The 20,864-nt window shown below is 39.1% G+C and overlaps 1 protein-coding gene across 2 annotated transcripts in view; it reads right to left on the bottom strand.

The window, feature by feature from the left end:
* The window catches only part of LOC128738234 (autophagy-related protein 13 homolog), a 123,584-nt gene that overhangs the window by 22,464 nt on the left and 80,256 nt on the right, over positions 1–20,864 (bottom strand). For both annotated transcript variants that reach the window (XM_053833223.1, XM_053833224.1), the window contains exon 3: positions 1,029–1,224. In XM_053833223.1, the coding sequence (XP_053689198.1) occupies positions 1,029–1,224 (196 nt within the window). The remainder of the gene's footprint in view (positions 1–1,028; positions 1,225–20,864) is intronic.

Here is a 20,864-nt window from a genome sequence, read left to right as displayed (position 1 = left end):
TGATTTTTGTTTCAAGCGAAAAAAATCGCGACTTAACTTACACAAACAAAAAAAACGGCTCGAAAACGGGTGGCACAGCATGGCCTAGACACGGAACTCGACGCCGACTGTCTTATGTTTTCGAAAAGTGTCGTAAAAAATTCCATCATCATTTGTCTTGTTTCTCGTCTGTCTCTTCTACTGCTGTAGTTTTTTTTCGCGAGGTGGGCGCATATTACACAAGTGATTCGGTGGTCGGGGTACGCGAAGCAATTTGCTGCTATTGTTGGGAATATGTCAGTGTTTGGTTTGCTTTCGTCTCTAGTTGAGCGTGAGATTTTTAATTTTAGCCATTTAGCGGCGCCGCCGCCGCCGTGAAGACTTCTTCGAGCAAGAGGCTGGCTCGTCTCACTCTCGATTCTCGTTCGCAAACAAAGATGATGCTGACGTCGATTTTCGCGAAACTCTTCGCAAAACGAGAGTCGATCGTACACGTCAACGTAACAGTTTAGGCGGTTCATGGCTCATCTACATAGCTCAAACCCCCCGCTTTTCAAGTAGCACAACACACATCGTTCAAACCGTTCAGGTTTAACCTGTTATTTTGTCACCCCGTGCATCACTAATCAAAAAAAAAAGTCCCGCTCTTAGGCCCATTGGGGGGCCGTGTTATCGCAGCATTATATTATCCCCACAGAGGGCATTAATGTTATCACTTTAGAGCTTAGAAGCGTGAGCGTTGCTATTGCTATTCTTTGGGGTGGTGCGCACGGAGTTGTTGTAAAATCACTTCTCTGGCAGGCACTTATCACATCCACGAACGAAAGCTTCATTATTTCAATTCCACGAACGAACGAAACCACTCACGGGCAGCAGCACTTAAAATCCACTTAATTTTTCTTTGATTCAACAATTTCCACCACTGTAATCCACGCCGAATAATCCAACTTCCGCCAGTTCTCGGACCACAACTCCAGCAGGCACCACCCGGCAAAGATTTGGATTTTCCCGTGTGCCACGCATACGGAATGCAGATGAGATGTACTTACTTCTTCTTGTTGTAGTTGTAGCGGATGTGCTTCGGGCTGATATCCTTGAGGAAGTGGTCGCTTTTCAGCATAATGGTGTTATCCCGTCCGGTTTGCGTGGGCGAGATAGTCATCTTGGTACGGTAGGCTACTGCCATGGTTAGCGTTCCGATCTGAGTGCACAACTGTCCGACGCGTATCTGCTTGTGACCATCGCCTGTTGCGGAATGAAACCGAAAACGAGAGAAAAGAAACATTTAGTGCTGAGTTGAGTCGGTCGGAGCCGCGTAGTAAGAAGGAGGAAAATCAGTGCTCTATGTATGTGTTGTTCAGTAGTGACACGTCCGAAACACTACCACCAGCAAAACGGACCTGGTCCAACTGTGTGTAGAGTTGGCACTGCTTATACTAACTAAATGCATCGACATACTAACATAGTGGCTTTGCGGGAGAAACAGAGTATTGCCGTACCAAACCATTCCATTTGATTGTGAGGATTAAACGAACACCACGACGACGTCGATGACGACGTCTGTCTGTGTGTGCGAAAATAAACTGCCAGACGTGGACCGATTCACCCCTTATGCTTCATCCCACCCAATCACCCAACCACCCCCGGAGACAGACCTATGACTATGGAGCGTCTGCTGGCGCTGCCGTTGTCGCGCACGCCATCAGTATTGGTTCTGTAGTAAACACACTCGAACCGAACACGAGATACACGAGGAATTATAGGGGCCCCACAAACTCACACTCGCCAAATGATGGCAATGGCGATGATCATGATGATGATGATGATGACGATGACTGTAGCATATATGCATTTTATACGCTCCGCTCTATGAAAACGGTGTGAAAAAATGTGCTGATGGCGCTAAGCTGGTATGCCGTGAATTGACTGACGCCTATAATAATAGAAGACAATGGTCATGAATGTGCGCGGCACGGTGGCGTTCACATCCAGCCAGCCAGCCAGCCAGCTTCGAACGGAACCGAGCCGAGAGACGTGGCGCTTTTTCCTTCGTTGTTTGCTGTTAGACCGTTGTTGCATTGCTGCTGCTGCTGCTGCTACTGACGGTCAACGCGTATGATAATATCGCGAAAAAACAATTCAATTTAAAGAGTTTCGCTTCACCCGGGAATGGGCGGAATCGGCGATTGGTGAGGGGTGATTTTTGTGTGCTGCTCTATTGATACAGTAATCGACTGTCATGTCATGAGCATCTTGGAAGAAAGGATGGTGCGCTGATAATGATTGCGGAATTCCTAAAAATGATGAAGATAATTCTATGGAATGAAAAACTGATGAGCTGACTGATGAAAATATGTTACTAGATTGGTAATTACGTTATCATACAGATTTGAGTCGAATTTTTTTGCGGGTAATTACAGACTTCTGAATAAATAAAAAATTAGAAAAAATAGATTATCAAACTTATCGGAAAACTTTAAATCAAAAAATTTCGGAGAGCAATATTCAAAAACAAAAAAAAAAATTTGAAGCTTCGTTAAAAAATTAAACTGCGATGTACTTTTTTTAATTTTCTAGACATTCAAAAATATACTGCAAAACATGTAATGAAAAGTGGTTATAAAATTTATTTGCATCAATCGATCAAACATTTTTCCATATAAAATTTATGAAATGTAGAGAATAGGTATATAGATTTGTCAAACATTGCCAGTAAATAGTGAATTAAACAAACAAAACAAATGTAAACACATTTTTGCTTTCCAAAAGTGACAGAGTACCTTCGTCCCAATAGGTCGCGGATTGTTGATTTCAATTGCATCTAGACTAAGATTTGATGTCCTGAATATAAATTTTTTAAAAAAGTGCGTGGTTTATCGCTTTTTTCAATCTGCACTTCGTCATATTCAAGATTTCTTTCCACTATCATGGACAAACAGCAATCATTTACTGAAGTTTTTGGAGCATCTTAGTGGAACACGAAACCCGATATTAAAGAAAAGAGAAAACTTTTTCCAAATAAAATTCCGCTATTAATATTTATTACGACAGATACGTATTTCGCCTACGACTTGCAGGCTTCATCAGTGTCTAGCCAACTTCCATAAAAAAATGTGGAATTTGAATTGCAGCTCAAAATTTCAGATCCGATTCTCTTCGTCCTATTCAAAGCTGGTAGGAAAACTAAGGGAACTTATTTTTTTAAGGAAAAGTGGTTGTCTTACATGATTATTATGTTAATAAAATGAAAAGACAATCCTTCTGTTGATCTTAATGCTGAATTTTTCCTTCCATGTCAGAAAAGTAGACATCCAGTACCCAACATGGCTTAAGGGGGCATAGTACTTTTTACACCATATTTTTTGCCTTATTTCAAATATTTTTTTCTCGATAACGCGAAAAGCGAATCTATTCTGGTTTTTTGCATTCTAAACATTGCACTTTATACTAATACTAGCTGACCGGACAAACTTCGTATTGCCACAAATTAACCTGTGTTGTACATAAATCATAAATCTCGGATGATCTTTGTCACAATCTCGAGTTTTGCAAGCCCCCCAGTGGGCGGCGCTTCCGACGGCAGGTCACCGGCAACACTCGCGACCGTCTCGTCCTGAATGATCTAGTGTTACTATAGATAGTTTTTGTGGTCTTGTATTGACTAATGTTTTATGGAAGAGTCTCGAATTTCTCGAGTTCGATTAGTTTTTGAGTTTCGCAAAAATTTCTGTTTTATTTGTATGAGAGTCCATATCCCCCTACCACAGGGGTGAGAGGTCTCTAACTGTCGTAAAATAAATTCAAGACTCCAAAATCTCCCACATGCCAAATTTGGTTCCATTTGCTTGATTAGTTCTCAAGTTATAAGGAAATTTGAATTTCATTTGTATGGGAGCTCCCTTCTTAAAAGGGGAAGGGGTCGTAATTCACCATAGAAAAAATTTCTGCATCTAAAACTCCCACATGCCAAATTTGGTTCCATTTGATTGATTAGTTCTCGAGATAAGAGGAAATTTGCATTTCATTTGTATGGAAGCTTACCCTCTTAAAGGGGAGATGGGCCATAACTCGCTTTCTAAAGAAGAGAGGGGTCTCAATTCACCATAGAAAAAAATCTTGCGTCCAAAACCACTTACATGTCAAATTTGGTTTCATTTGCTTGATTAGTTCTCGAGTTATAAGGAAATTTTTTTTTTCATTTGTATAGGAGCCCTCCCCCCCCCCCCTCTTAAAGTGGGGAAAGCCATAGAAAATATACCATAGAAAATATTCTTGCCCCCAAAAACACCCACATGATAAATTTGGTTCCATTTGCTTGATTAGTTCTAGAGTTATGAGGAAATTTGTATTTCGTTTGTATGAGAGCCCCCCCTCTTAAAAAGGTAAGGGGTCCTAATTCATCATAGAAAAAATGGTTGCCTCAAAAAACACCCACATGCCAAATTTGGTTCCATTTGCTTGATTAGTTCTCGAATTATGAGCAAATTTGTATTTCATTTGTGTAGAAGCACCCCCTCTTAAAGTTGGGAGGGGTCCTAATTCACTATAGAAAATATTTTTGCCTCCAGAAACCTCCACATGCCAAGTTTGGTTCTATTTGCTTGATTAGTTCTCGAGTTATGAGGAAATTTGAATTTCATTTGTATGGGAGCCCCCCCTCCTAAAGTGGGTAGGGGTCCTAATTCATCATAGAAAAAATTTTTGTCTCCAAAAACACCCACGTGCCAAATTTGGTTCCATTTGCTTGATTAGCTCTCGAGTTATGAGGCGATTTGTATTTCGTTTGTATAGGAGCGGAGTGTCTTATATTCCCGTGGAATCATATAAGAGACATTGCTTACAGATCCTAAAGTGAGGAGGGGTCCCAGTTCATCATAGAAAAAAATTTTGTCTCCAAAAACACCCACGTGTCAAATTTGGTTCCATTTACTTGATTAGTTCTCGAGTTATGAGGAAATTTGTATTTCGTTTGTATAGGAGCCCCCCCCCCTTAAAGTGGGGAGGGGTTCTAATTCACCATAGAAAATATTCATGCCCTAGAAAACTTTCACATGCCAAATTTGGTTCCATTTGCTTGAATAATTCTCGAGTTATGAGGAAATTTGCATTTCATTTGTATAGGAGCCCTCCTTCCTAAAGTGGGGAGGGGTCCCAATTCATCATAGAAAAAAATTTTGTCTCCAAAAACACCCACGTGCCAAATTTTGTTCCATTTGCTTGATTAGTTCTCGAGTTATGAGGAAATTTGTATTTCATGTGTATAGGATCCCCCCCTCCTAAAACGGGGAGGGGTCCCAATTCATCATAGAAAAAATTTTTGTCTCCAAAAACAACCACATGCCAAATTTGGTTCCATTTGTATAATTACTTCTCGAGTTATGAGGAAAATTGTGTTTCTTTGGTACAGGAGCCCCCCCTCTTAAAGTGGGGAGGGATCCTAATTTACTATAGAAAATATTCTTGCCCTCGAAAACTTTCACATGCCAAATTTTGTTCCATTTGCTTGATTAGTTCTTCAGTTATGAGGAAATTTGTATTTCATGTGTATAGGATCCCCCCCTTCTAAAACGGGGAGGGTCCCAATTCATCATAGAAAAATTTTTTGTCTCCAAAAACAACCACATGCCAAATTTGGTTCCACTTGCTTGATTAGTTCTCGAGTTATGAGGAAATTTGTATAGAAGCCCCCCCTTTTAAAGAGAAGAGGAGTTGTAATTCCCCTTCTAAAGAGGGGAGGGGTCTCAATTTACCATAGAATAAATTCTTGTCACCGAAAACACCCACATGCCAAATTTTGTTCTATTTGCTTGATTAGTTGTCGAGTTATGCAGAAATTTGTGTTTCATTTGTATGGGAGCCCCCCCTCTTAGTGGGGGGAGGGGTTTCTAACCATCACTAAAACCTTTCCTGGCCCCAAAAACCCTCTACATGCATATTTTCATGCCGATTGGTTCAGTAGTTTTCGATTCTATAAGGAACATACGGACAGACAGACAGACAGACAGAAATCCTACTTTATAGGTATAGATTTACAATTTTGTTTGCATATGTGAACCTCTTCCCCTCTCCCCTACGGCTCCTTGAACATGCTCATTCAAAAAAACATGAATTGCGGTACCATGGATTGGCGCTGGGGGGCTTATCCGAATTGAAAAATTCCAAAACGACATGAAAGTATATTAAATTATCTTGTGTTTGACCCATCCTTTTTTTTAAATTCGAACGCATAACAAATTGGTGGACATTCAAACATAAAAGTAAGGTTTTTAGTCGAAAAAATTGACATTTCACAAAATACAAAAATTGCAATATCGAAAAAAGGATGGATCAAACACTAGATAATTTTGTTGGCTTTGAAATAAAAAAAAGAAACATGAGAATTGCTTGAGCCGTTCTTGAGATATTTATGGTACCGACTTTCAAAACTTGGTTTCGAGAAAAACGACGTTGAAGTTTTTATTCGCTGTGTAATCGCTCCAGACATGCGCGGTACAAATAGCTGTAACTTTGTCAATTTTTGAATTTCATCGAAATGACTTGAAACACATATGGTCAAAATGTTAATCTTTCGAAAGAATCAATAAAAAAATTTCGATTTTTTTAAATTGAAAAAGTACTATGCCCCCTTAAAGTGGTGAAAACAGTTTTCTTTTGCGGATTTTACTGCAAAAACCTGCCTAACTAATCAACCATGCCGTTTAAATCGTCATTTCGCTATCACTTATTTCACTGTTTATCACTTTTTGGCGTAGGACTACGTCTCTCAGGAAGGTAACTGGTACAGGGGATAATTTTTAAAAAAATTAAAAACGCGAGCGTCACGAAAAGAGGCTTTGCTATTAGTGTATTTTTCATGCGAAATTTTTGAGCGTCACAAAAAAATGAAAGATTTTGAACCATAATAGCTCTGCTAATTATGAACGGATGTTGATGGTTTGAATACCAATCGATTCATAATAGATATAGCAATTACGGTAATGTTCCGATTTCGTCATCTCCCGATTTTGTCTACGCCCGATTTCATCGGCTTTTTATCCCGATTTTGTCAGCCTATAAATTTTGTTTAACTTTTGTGCTTTTAAACGTGATTTATAAAGCTTTTCAGCCTGCTTGAAACTATTCTGATTTTTGGGGAGATTTTTTGAATAAAATGATTAGCCTTCTTGCTAGTAATTCGGCGTCAAAATTAGAGTATTTTCATAGTAAAAGTTCTACAGTTCCTAAACAAGCAAAGATACAGGTACATATACTGTATTCAGCAATGTTGTGTATTTTTACTATTTGTACAACTTTGTAAAACAGAAAAAAGTCATATAATAACAACAAAAACAGTTAAAATAGAAAAACTGATTTTACATTTATGAGAAAAAGGATTTTTCTATCTTTGCTGAAGAGATAGTAGGTTACTGTCTTCAGCAAAATTTCTTGTAATAATATGCTGTAAAACTTTGCAGAACACATCAATGTGTTCAATATAACTGAAGAAAAATAAATTTTTATTGCACTTTTAGGGGGATTAATCAAAATTTGAATTCCGCTAGACGATAGAACTTTTAATTTTAAGAAACTCTTCCAAAGGTTCCAGTAACCTAAAACCAAGTTTTCCCGCTCAAAGCTAATGCGCACAACTTCCCCGTCCCAACAGGTCGAAGATTCTTTGCGACAGTTAAACCTATACCAATTTGAAATCTGTGCTTGGGAAGTACGCCAGAGTGCAAAACCACCCCTTTTTTCAACTGATTTTATCTTTAAACATGGAATCTAGTTCAATCTGATGTTCTGAAACGCCAGAAAACCGTCGTAAACGTCAGCATGACCTTTCCCTTTGCCAAATTGCATCCATATGTACTGCAAGAATTTGTTCGGAACTGTTGTCTTGCACGGAAACAGGACTGAAGGAATATTTGTGCGTGTGATGTGACGCAGCAATTCTCAAAGTGGGGTAAATCAGCAACTATCTTATCCGAGTTGCTTGCAATTCTTTTCTTAGTTTCAATTTTATTTCTGTCAAGTATTTGCATAGCTGTGATGTAGAGTGTCGAAAGGAACAAGTAAGATGCATAGGACGTTAGCTAATTGATATTTTAACCGACTGTCCGCAGGATAGTTGTTAGACAATTATACTTCAAATCAATCTGTCACAATGACTGGTGCTATCAACAATATCGTGGAAATTGACAAATGCCAATCAGTGTTGTAAATAATTACCCAGAATAGTTATTTATTTTTTCGGTTTAACCGTAGTTGCAAGCAAGCTCCTTCCCAACATTACCAATCTTACCAACATTATATTACCAATATAAAAAATTATTTGATCAATAAAACATTTTCGAATCTACATGGCACGAAGAAACGGTGACAACATTACCAACAGAATTTTACGCTTAAAAACACCAAGCACTCGTCGACCAGCTTCCTTTGGTATCCGTAATTCATGTTCATAAAGGGCTAGCGCAAGAATTAGTGTTCTGAATAGCGCTAGTTTTGTGCGAATTTGCAAACGACTGGACTTCGGATTCACATCGTTGTCATATGTCATGAGCCTATCGAGGTATATGAAGGACTTCTACTTCATATCGTTCCCCATCCAGTTCCACCTCGGCACCAACACTAGTTGGACTCGCACGATCCGTGCCAGCAACCAATGCCCGCACTCGTGTGGGCTAATTTTTTCATACGCACGTACTCGTTTTAACGAACAGACTGAGATGAGTATCTCTTTCGGACTCTTTCTTATTTTTTCATGTCATGCGACGAGTTTTTGCGAGTGTGTTTTAGCTACCAGCCGCGGTCGTGACTCTCACTCGTTATTGCAGTTGATACAGAACGCTCACGATGACTCGCACTCATACCCGCGTCATTCATGCTGCTCACACTCGCGGGCTGTTGACAGCTCGCGAGCAGTGTTGAAAAATTCATAACAGCAAAAACTCAATGAGATTTCAAGCACCATGAAATTTCAACCTTGATCAGAAGCGCCGAACTCCCATATGAATTTCTCTCGCTGTTATACGCGATGTCTCTGTTGCTATGCGATGTGAACCAAATTCAGCTGTGAGCATTTTGCTTAATTCTTCCACAGCGGGAATTTCATACAACGAACCAGAGAGCGAAAGAGAATTAACCGCCAGAGAAAACATCAGCAGCGAAAAAAGCTACCACACATTCATGAATTAAGATGGCAAACATATTGGCGGATTTTACATTTTTCCTTCGCGGGAATCCACATTTTCTTAACTAGAAAGTAAAAAGCTTTATAAGAATTAGAAAAACATGTAGTTTAAATTTGTGTTTTAGTTTAACTTTACGATTTATTTAGAGATTCATTCTCTCACGCTCACTCACAGTTACGTATCGCACGAGAGAATGCCTATGCTGTTCAACAACGAATTTGTATGTATATGTGTATAGCTCCGGGTAGCATTTGAAGCAAAGCAGAATATGATCAAGCGGGAAGAAATATGTGTGAGTTTTGTGCTTCTAGTTAATATGAAAGGATCAAGTTGACATGATTCACAGTTGATTTTGATTTTTGATGAGTTTTGAGATTTTGAGTTTTTCACATCACTGTTCGCGAGTTGTTGATTTCATGAGTGGACTGCGCAGAACGACGCTGCGAGGCTGTGTGCTCGCGAATGCGTTGGCACCAGATTGTGTGCACACAGCCAACAGCAGTTGTTTGTCGTACGCTTGCGTGAGTGCAGTAAGTGTTGGATGCTATACTTCTCACACGCGCTCGCGTACGGATCGGTATCGTTTACCTTTCGCTAGATTTGCAACACTGCCAGCAACCATGTCCTCCGTTTTGGCCGTGCAAGTAAGTACTATCCCACGCAACATTGTGAGTTTTATTGCACTTTTATGGCGATTTTCGTGACCAATTTCGGTCTTAAATGCCATCATAAGAGTGTAATAAAACCCAAATTGTAACTTGGGATGGTAAGTCCTAATCTCGCTGCTTCTAATTTGAAAGGCATAAAGACCAAGACCAAGAATGATGCATGTGAAATTTGATAATGATAGTCCCGTTTCTTTCTTCCAAGATAATGTTGAATAGCATGTTAGAGAGTCCATCCAACATCACGAAAGCGGCTGTGGTCTCTCCTGCTATTCTGACGCACAATTTTGTCCCATCCATCATCGAACGAATCAGTGTAGCTAGTTTCGTCGGTCTACCATGTGCTAGTATTATCTGGAACAGCTCATTTCGTTTGACTGAATCGTACGCCGCCTTAAAGTCCACAAACAGATAATGAGTCTGCAGCTTGTACTTTTGTAAACATCTAATCCATCGTGGAGCGACCCTCACGAAAACCAGCTTGGAACTCGCCGACGAAGGACTCCGCTAATGGTCGCAGTCTATAGAACAGGAGACGAGAGAGCACCTAATAGAGAGGATTGAGCAATGTAATGCCTCGGTAGTTTTTACACTTGAGTCGAGTAGTTTTCAGACGTGGAAAGTAGGTGCTACAGACGGCCATTCCCCTGGCCTAAAAACGTTTAGTTATATTTTTGAGTAAAAATATTTGTAATTGAGTTTCCAACTGTGAATACCGACGGTTCTACCATGGGTAATAATAAACACAGTATGATGTATCGCAAATAATTATTTCTAAGCAAAATAGCTCAGTTAAAATAGCCACAAAGATAAAACCAGTAATAATCGCATAAGCTATAGTAAACGTAGGATAAAAATAGAATTTCAACCGCCTGCCAGCCGGCTGTCAACCCCCGTTCCGCGCGAAAGCAGATAACATAGTCAAAGTAGTAGTTATTTTGGCACGCTTTTCCTGAAGTGCGCTAAAGTGACGATGGGTTTTTGTTGGCGGGTGTCCCTTTCATGATGTTTTGTTGTCCCTTCATCCCCACCCCTTTTTGTTCTAGCGTAGGAGTACTACAATTAAGCGGGTAACGTAATCATCGAATACAGGTACCCGCCATTTGCGTCATCATCACGAGCGAGTTGGGCTGATGGATTGCTCAATTTTTTTTAGTTTTATTATGTCTGACATGTAGGTATAATGGGGGGAGGATAGCAAAAAACCTTATCTGCCTCGCCCGTTCACATACTGGTGGTACGCGGCAAATGCTTCATGGCATGGCATCCCGTGTGGGAATTTTTCAAGCTTAGTTTGACGAACGAGCGAATTCAACGTTCGCTGGTCCCGTGACTTCTTGAAGCTGCCTGGATGGATCGGGTAATAATGGGCGGTAAAATATGGAGATTGTTTACTTTCTCCCGTGACTGTTGCGCTTAAACGGGCGGCAGGCAGGGCATGGCGAAATAAAAAACGGATTGTTGACGGCTGAATATAGCAAAGTGCAACATCGTCTGATGTTGCTGCCAACGACGATGACGGCACACGATGATGGAGATGCTGATGATGATGATCATGATGATGATGGATTGCATAAGCAATGATATGGTTGCTCTCGGTGCCGCCCGAAAACGTGTTAGGGCAGGTGATTTCTATTGATTCGAAGCGGGCTGTCGGTTGTCATGAATATTATCTAATTAATCAACGCCACCGAGGCGTCGTCGTCGTGGTCGTCGTCTACTAGGCAGAATCCCCATTCCGGCGGAATCGCTGCTACTGTACTTACACTTGCCAGCTAATGACGGGAAAGATATTCTGTCTGCCTGTCTGTGGTGGGATTTTCGCTTAGCTTCGGGTGGGAAGATTCGAGTGGAAGATAGCTGGCTAGTTGGATAATCAATTGCATCCGATGACAGCGATTGTTCTGATGCTGCCGATTAAATCATTTCTGCGGTATGAGGAAGCAAAGATAGCTCGGTTTAGATTACCTTCCGTTTAAAATTAAACCGGATTGAATCATTTAAACGAACCACTGTTGACTTGAAGTTGAACTATTATTTTTTTTCTGTCGAGTTTGACGTTTTTTTTAAACATTTCTTTAGATAGTAAGTTTGACTTTCGAGCGCCTGGCACGCAAACAAGCGAGCAAAAAAAACTACCTTAAAACTGCTTTCATCTTGCAGAATGAGTTCCACTTTGAGAAAACGAGTTTTCCTAAACAAATTGAACGAACTTCGATACAGTCGAAGCCGGGGCGGGCGACATGATGTTTCGCTGCTTGAAACTCTTCCTGCGCTGAGTTGGAACCGGTCGCTCATTAAGTAAATTAATTTCGCTTGATTCAGCCACCGAATGAAGCAATTAGCTTCAATTTTAATTTAGAGTAACCGCGGCTCGACTGGCTGGCTGGCTGGCTGGCTGGTCAAGTTGATTTATTTAAGATAGTCAACCGTCGCTGCTGGCAGTTTTCTTTCTAATTAAAACATCCTAGCCGTTGGCGGTTTCAGTGTTTCATTTAATGCAGGAAACGGTGGTCGGTTAATGGTAAACTTTTGCATATCATCGATTATGACCAAGACTTCTCAGTTTCCGTGGACCGTGTTTATGATTATCCATTAAATTGTTTATGTTCAACATTTTCCCGCACGTGTTTTCCGAACGGCAAGCAAAATAAACGAAACGAGCCGAAAATAGCCTCAGACTAACGCACTCATGCATTGTACGGAGGCACATACTTCAGGCCTACCTCTAATAGCAAACAGCTCGACCAGTCAGGTTTATTTTTATCTTCCAGCACGTGCCTTTGGCAGTGGAAAAAGTCTATTTACTTTGTACACGAACAACAAAAGCATCTACGAAATTCAGCCCAAATGACTTGCAAGTAGCATGCGAGTATGTGAACGGGTTGGATTACAGTTGCTGCCAAGTCGTCTTTCTCAAGTGATTCTCAAGCAAAGTCTTCGCATGAAAAAATAAGTCCAAATTGCTTTGCGTTTGTGCAAACCACGCGGTGTGATGAGCGATCGCGAAAAATGTCTTATTTAGTTTCCTTTCCTAAATGGAACACTGACTGTTGGTTTTGGTCACACGTGAGTTAGCAGATTGCTTTCGTTCCACCGGACTCGATTGTCTTAGATTCAACCCTTCGCACAATCGGGTTGGTTTGGTAAACTGGATTTTCGCCTTATGTCACACGCCCTCTTCTAATCATCTCACTTTTCAAGTGAGGTTAGGTGAGGTGAGTTCAAGTGAAAAATTCGAACAGACAGAGATAAAAACAGTAACGGGTCCAAAAGTAAGCCTTGCGGTACTTCTGACCAGAGCTGCCTTGGTTCACTCGATCAAGTGCTTTCGAGAAACCTAATAATATGTACACTCCCGGTCAAGTTATAGTTGTCCCAACATACTTGAATTAGAAATTCATTGGATGGATTGGATGGAAAAAATAATGTAATTGTTGGCTTCCGCTAATTTCTATTCGGAAGTAATTTAGTTTAAGTATTACAAATTGTTAGTTAAGAAATGCAACTGCGATTAATTCACGCCATTGCAAAACTGCATTCAATAATTTTTCACAGGTTTCACTTCGAATTAAATCTTTGCGTATACAACAATAATTGAGTCGGGAAATGTGGGTATTTTTAATGTGAAAGTTAATGTGCCGGAAAGTCGTGTGAGAAGTGTTATTGCCGCCTGCCAGTTATCGCCAGTTATTTGAATGAATTGATTGCGACGAATTAATAGCGCAGCCATGACGCAATTGCAGGCAGAAAACATGAATTGAACCACTTTCATTTATTGTTATTATCTGTAATAAAATTTAATACAAAATTGTTCGGTAATTACGTGTCAGCTTCGGGTACCAAACCGCCTTATTATACAATCAATGGCCCCGCTGCGACAGTGTCGGCTTTTGCTTTCAATAGTTTACCTGCGAGTACCGGGCGGCGATTAATGTCCTTTTCAAGTGACTTTCTAATGTTTCAATCTGTCTTAGCAAATAATATCTCGCTGTCGGCCTGTCAAACTAAAAATGGTACAAATTATTAAACGAGAAAGTTAAGAGAAAATTCCACTTACGTCGCATTTAATTCAGTTATAGTGGAAGTAATGGAATTTTCTCCAAACTTTCTCGTTGATTCATGAATTCATTGTGCCAAAAGGATATTTCGACATCTGATCTCGTTGAACAGTTACTCTCCTTACAATGAATCGTCAGTTGTCAGAGATGATTAAATGATTCATTGTGAAATTTCGAATTCTCTGAATCTATCAGTTTGGAAGGAAACAGTCCGTGAGATTTTACACATTTTTCGATGTAAAAGTGACAATAAAAATGACGCTTAAAGAACCACGAAAAAAGAGTGAAAATAATACAATAATAAAATAATAATAGTTCATCATGCTGATGAAAAACTGACCATGAAAAATAACGATAAAAAATTGCGATGAAAGAAATATGAAAAAAGAGTGATGATGAAAATAATATGATGAATTAAATGATGAGGAAAAATTGACAATAAAAAGACGATGAAAAAATGACAATGTAAAAATGACGATGATAGGTTGACCATAAAAAATGACAATAAAAATTACGTTGCAAAATGACGATGAAAGATCCACGAAGAAAGAGTGGTGAAGAAAAAATTAAGATGTAAACCTGACAATGAAAGAAATGTAAATGAAAACAAATGACGATTAATCAAATAATCATAACAATATGGCGATACAAAAAATTATGATAAAAAACTGACAATAAAAAAGGGCTTTTTAATGGTGGTTTTAAAATTAAAATCGGTAGGGGGGATCATGGCGGATACGGCGATTTTTTGATAAAATGGCGGTCAAATCCAAGGAAAGTCCTACCATTCCTCTTTACAAAACCGTGTCGTTTGTTGTTTATTTTAAAACAAATTTTGAAAATGTCACAATCTATACCTATAAAAATGAATTTCTGTCTGTATGTTATTTATAGACGCGGAAACTACTGAACCGATATGCGTGAAAATTTTGGTTGCAGGGGTTTTTAGGACCGGGGAAGGCTCTTATGATGGTTAGAGATCCCTTCTCCCTCTCTAGAAGGGCAGGCTCCCATACAAATGAAATACAAATTGCCTGATAACTCGAGAACTAATCAAGCAAATGGAACCAAATTTAGCATGTGGGAGTTTTTGGAGGCAGGATTTTTTTTCTATGGTGAATTAGGACTCCTTCCTTCTTTAGGAAGGGGGGCTCCCATACAAATGAAACACAAATTTCCTCATAATTCGTGGATTGATCAAGCAAATGGAACCAAATTTGGCATGCGAGGGTTTTTAGAGGCAGGATTTTTTTCTATGGTGGTATGAGACCACTCCCTTTCTCTAAGAAGAGGGGCTCTCATACAAATGAAACACAAGTTTCTGCATAACTCGAGAACTAATCAAGGAAATAAAACCAAAACCAGCCTGATAAAGCTAATCCGAGATTTCAATTTATGGCAATACGAAGTTGTCAGCTAGTTACCGATATGTAGAGCAAAACTATTGATTTAGGGCCGGTGGGACGCGAACCCGAAACTGTCGATTGCCGGTCAAGTGTGATTCCATTACACCACCGCGCCACTCTTCTATTAGATAGTCTACATTTTCATGAAAAAATATTTACTTTGCGTTGCTTGGTACTTGAGATAATTCGAGTATTCAAAATAAATAAATGTTTAGGAAAATCGAGTCATTCGGTCATAACTCTAGAATAGTAAATAAAATTCTCTTGAAATGTTTACCACTGAAGGATAGAGTAAGGAGGGGCAAAAGTGCGATTGGGGTAAAAGTGCGATTCATTGATTTATCAGCGCAGATTTCGAGTAAATTGACTACATTGGCATGAATGAGTGACTACTTCGACAGCTTGAATGTATCGTAAACATTTGTTGTTTACGAAGCGTAGTTGCAGAGTTATGGGTAAACGGTTTCGATGTAATATTTCGTTATACCGTCATTCGGGGATACTTGCAACACTTTTGAACTTTGACTAGGTATAACTTTCGAAGTATACCGTTTAGATCCAAGTGTAAGTAGCCAAAACTTGTATAGTGGTCAGTACTTTTGATTTATGATTATGAGAAAAAATATAAACTAAATGAATCTGTAGAATGAACCGAAAATAGGGGTGTTGCAAGTTACCCAGTAAACGGGGTTACTTGCAACACTTTTCTGATTTTGCGTTTCTTATGATTTTAAATTTGATTTTAAGCCGCGAATGATTATTTTTAGATATTTTGAGTGTGTTTGCAGTAAAACTGCTGGTACTGGAAGTATGTTTTGCTTCCCAATTTCGTCTATCGCTTTTTTAAGGACATTCGGTGAAAATGCAGCATGTAAACAAACTCCAAATTGTCGTTTGAAGGCACGTGGAATTTTTCACAATTTTAATTTTTCTGGAGATGGCAGTAGACAAAATAATATCGTACAGATGCAAACTTACTTCGTACATACTGCCTATTACGATAATTATCTATTTTACAAGCGCTGCAAGCCGCTTCATATTGGAAGCAACAACACGAACTCATCGTTTCTTCTCTAAGTTCAAAACATAAACAAAGCTCAAAGATGCCATTTGTTAGCTCTTGTGATGCACTAATTGTGTACAGGAACTAAACGATAAAAAATAATTGCATGTCAATGACCTGACGCAACTTTGCACACCAATTTTTCCTACTCTGAAAGTGAAATTACTTTCTAATCTTATAAAAACAAACAAAACAATGATAGAATGGATTAAACTTAACTAAACAAAAGGTAAACGTCCCTTCTTTAAAACGTCATTGACTACAAAAGGTTATGTTAACAAACAAATGCGTTAGAGTTGTCAAAAGTGCGATGCGCAAAAGTGTTGCAAGTAACCCCGGTGTTGCAAGTATTCCCGGATGACGGTACGGCAAATACGATATTAACAGGACGATATTACTTATTGAAAAATTGTAGCAGCATTTTACATCACTCAGATATTTCTCTTGAAATTCCGGTGAGAATTTCCACAATATATTTCGCTTTTACGTAATTTGATCAAACCCCGTCAAGCGGGGAAAAGTGCGACTTATGGATCGAGAATCTAACTGGTTTTACTGACGGGACGACGACACTATGCAGGCCCATGCGACATACAAGGTACTGCGCGTCACACTGTCCGTCCGTCAGCGTGTTAGTCGCGATTCTCAGCGCGGGTGTAAGGCTCCGTTCCTATGGAATAGACCAACCGTCGGTGGTTTCTACAGTAGACGGAGGAAGAGGCACAATTTGTGTCTAAAAATAACTTAACCTGCCAAGGGTTTGCAGAGTTACCTCGCATGCTTAATAAGGGAGTTGTGGAGTCTCTCTTTTATCCAGCACCTCTGTGGTTCAAAAGATCATTACCACCGGCGAGCCACATGTCCTGGTGGGAAGAATGGGTTTGAATCCAGCTGTAATGCTCCGATTACAGATTGGTTGAATCCTCGGAATCCCCCAGCTTGGATAAAGATTGCGGAACACAACTTCTTAACCTTCCGTTACACGCGTTGTTGTATTTTGTACAACACTTGTAGATTTTTGGATGCCATTTTGTTTTAAAGGAACAGATCGAGGTCAAACCAAAATGCATTCTTCAATAAACTTATTATGAACAAAATGACATAATTATTCAATACATTAATGCCTTAAACTGTTCATCAAAATAATGAGCATAAACCGAAATCGCAAAAACGATGCAAACGGCGTGTGAGGGGTACCGCACTTGGTCCCTACTGGAATTTTCTCTTATTATTTCATAAAGGAAAATGGTTCCTGTATACAGCAAAGTTATTCAGCAGTTGATGGTCATTCCGCAGGTGTGCAAAAGTTCATAATTTCGTGACTTCACGGCGCTAGTGTACGGGTAAGTTTTCTGAATGTGTTCTATCTACGGAATGTGTTTATTTGTAAGATCCTGTTTCCAGAAAATGTTTTAGTAGACCAAAAATGGTTGGCTGATGCACGGAAGTATCCAATTTTCACACCATGTATCATCACTGTGCAAAAAACATTCTAAACATCCTGCCCAAGTAAATCAAAACACTACATCAGCCCTACTTTCTAACCACAGATGCTCTACTTTCTGCCAACAGCAGAAATGTTATCATACTTTATGTGATGAGATGTTTTATGTGAAAAATATCTAAGAAAACATGATAACTGCTATAAAAAAATGTAATCAATAGACTGCTACATCATTTAGGAACGACAAAATGATTTTTCCGAATGCAGTTAGGGTAAGGAACGAGTTAAGCAGTGTCACCTATTTTAATCAGTTGAACATAAATGAGCCGAAAATGCACTTTTTTATTCATATTTTCAAAATCTTTTGATAGGATCATCTTCACAAATCACTTAACCATACATTTGATTCACACAAACACAATTTATTGGGTTTCCGACAAGAAATATGATGAATTAAAAATTGTTGTCCAAAAACGTACATTTTTCAGCTGCTGAAGGCAATCGCCACCTCGCTACTAACGAATCCATCACATTTTTCAGCACTGATTACAACCACTCTAAAAGTCAAGCACTCAATTGTCACATACCATATTATTCACTCTCTTTTTTCTATTATCTAAGGCTTTGTCACTAGCCGAAAGTTTTATTATTTTCTAACAAATCTGAAAACAAATTCTGAATTGACGGAACCTGTTCACCACTGGCAGCAGCTGCTGCACAACTGATGAACCATCGTGTTGCCAAGACACTGTTTCGGTTCTGGAAATAAGAATTTTAAGTTTGAAATTAACTGAAACTTCCTATGGTGAAAACGTGGTTCAATACTTTCAAGAGAAATGTATGTTCATAATTAATTTTTCTTTATTAAAAACAACACAAAAGACAGCTTTTTCAATAATTTTCGAAGATTTTCTCAGTGATTTAATAAAGCAACGATGTGTTTCAATGTTATTTGCTTTGACAACACTGTTCTGAGTCGGATCGTTTGTACTGCTATGTGTTTACCTCTTTTGTTCTCCCACCATCCTTATGAACAGCGAGTGAGACGTCAAACTCGCAGTTTCCCGTAAGAATACCAGAGAATAAAAGAGACGACGAATACCGTTTGCCGAACGGTGCGGTGAGTGTATGCCCTGATAAACAATTTAGACAGATGGTATTTTACGCATCTATATCTATGCCGATACGCTATGCCGATTACGCATCAGATGCCGATTAGTAGGTCACGGATAGGAACGCGAACTTACTGAATAGGGGGCAAAGTTCGAGGGATTTTTTAAGGGGACGTAAAAAAATTCAGATTTCAGGATTGCTTAAAAAAGCACCTTGCGGGTGAAAATGGGTTCGGTCTGTTCAAAATTAGTTCCGCCGCTCCAACTTTTAAAGCGAAAAATCAAAAGTTTAGCTCAACAATAGTGTCTTCCAATGGTAACAGCTTGAAGAACTAAAGATAGCAAGAAGATTGGTATGCTGATATCCCCCACTTATTCAACCCATCGCTTGGAATAAGGTAAAACAATCAGTGACCCGCTTAGACTGCTTAAAGGTACTATTTTACAGATACTAGAAATGAAGATCTGCCGAAAACTGTGTGCTCAGATGCTGGCCGAAGGAAAACAGCGTCTATTCGCTGGTGAAACAGAAAAAAAACGTTTGGTAATCTCGATCGATCTGATGGAGGCTGCAATACGCCAACGGAAAATACGAAAGGTGCAAATTAAGAAAATTCTTTACCAAAACACATCGCAGATTGAAGATATTACGGTTTTGTTAGCTACTGCTGTGCTCATTTCATGGATTCAAACTTCGCACTTTTGCCCCGCGGTATTCGCACTTTTTCCCCGCTGATGGGGCAAAAGTGCGATTTGGCACTTTATCAGAAACATGGAGAATTTATGTTGCATAACACTATTAAAACCAAAGCCTAGGTGCTACATTCCGTTATCGAAACAGGACAATTGCGGGGTCAGTTGCTACGATCCTATTGACTCTAACAGCCTCTCCCAGCCGAAATTTGAACATACGACGACTGGTTTATTAGGCCAGCATCATACCTCGTGGCCAACTGGGAGGCTATTGGCATAACACTATTACTCAAGATGATTTATAGTTTAATGTGAAAGAAGGTATTGAGTTATTGCATCAATATCAAATATATATTATTGCTATTATTCTTTACCCAGCTAGCACCAACTCATATATCAATGTACGAAAACTATCGTAAATATCTCCTAACAAACTCGAAATCGTAACTAAAGCTGGATAAAGTGGGATCAAGTTGATTTTTTGTCGTATATAATGATAATGACTGACATACATACGATTTTCAGCACAAGTCGTAGAGTAGTACGGAGCGACTCGCGCTTAATCGGATATTATCGTATATAAATACTTATATAGTCGTTACGCTCAAAATTAATCGTAATCACGTATATCGCTTTCAAAATAGTACGGATATGCCAATTTTGTACATGAAATACGATTTATTTAGCATGTATATCGGCACGTAATGCTGATTTTTACCTTTTTTATACATATGAAAATGCTAGCTGGGTATATCTCGTGAAAATTGATGACAACTTCAAACATCGTACTTATGTCCCACCCTACTCTAATGAATTGACGAACAATAATTTTTTTTCCTAGGAATTAGAGCAACGTTTTTCCGACTTTTTGGAAATTCGAAAACTGCTTGACTTATTTTGTTCAATTATGAAAAATTCCCTTTGCAAAACGCAGTGAATTTTCACTCTCCCCAATAATAGCATTGGTGCTGGGACGTGTAACGAGATTATCACACGCTTTTGCTAGTTTTTAGTGAGCAGTAAATTAGTTTAAGTATAACAAATTATTGTTCAACTGATGCATGCTAGTACACTAGATCATCTACAATTAATTCGTTTTGCTACAAAACTGCCTTTAACAAATTTAATAGTTTGCATACAACAATGACCAAGCAGGGAAATGAAGGTATTTTTATGTAAAAGTTAATGAGAGTCGCGTGAAAAGTATTATTGCTTGGCTGGCAGGCATCGCAAATTGAATGGATTGTGTGAAGTTATAGAGCAGAAAT

Source organism: Sabethes cyaneus, chromosome 2, assembly GCF_943734655.1.
Source record: "Sabethes cyaneus chromosome 2, idSabCyanKW18_F2, whole genome shotgun sequence".
Lineage (NCBI taxonomy): Eukaryota > Metazoa > Arthropoda > Insecta > Diptera > Culicidae > Sabethes > Sabethes cyaneus.
Note: the sequence above shows the minus strand (reverse complement) of the source record. Positions and strands in the feature narration are given on the sequence as shown.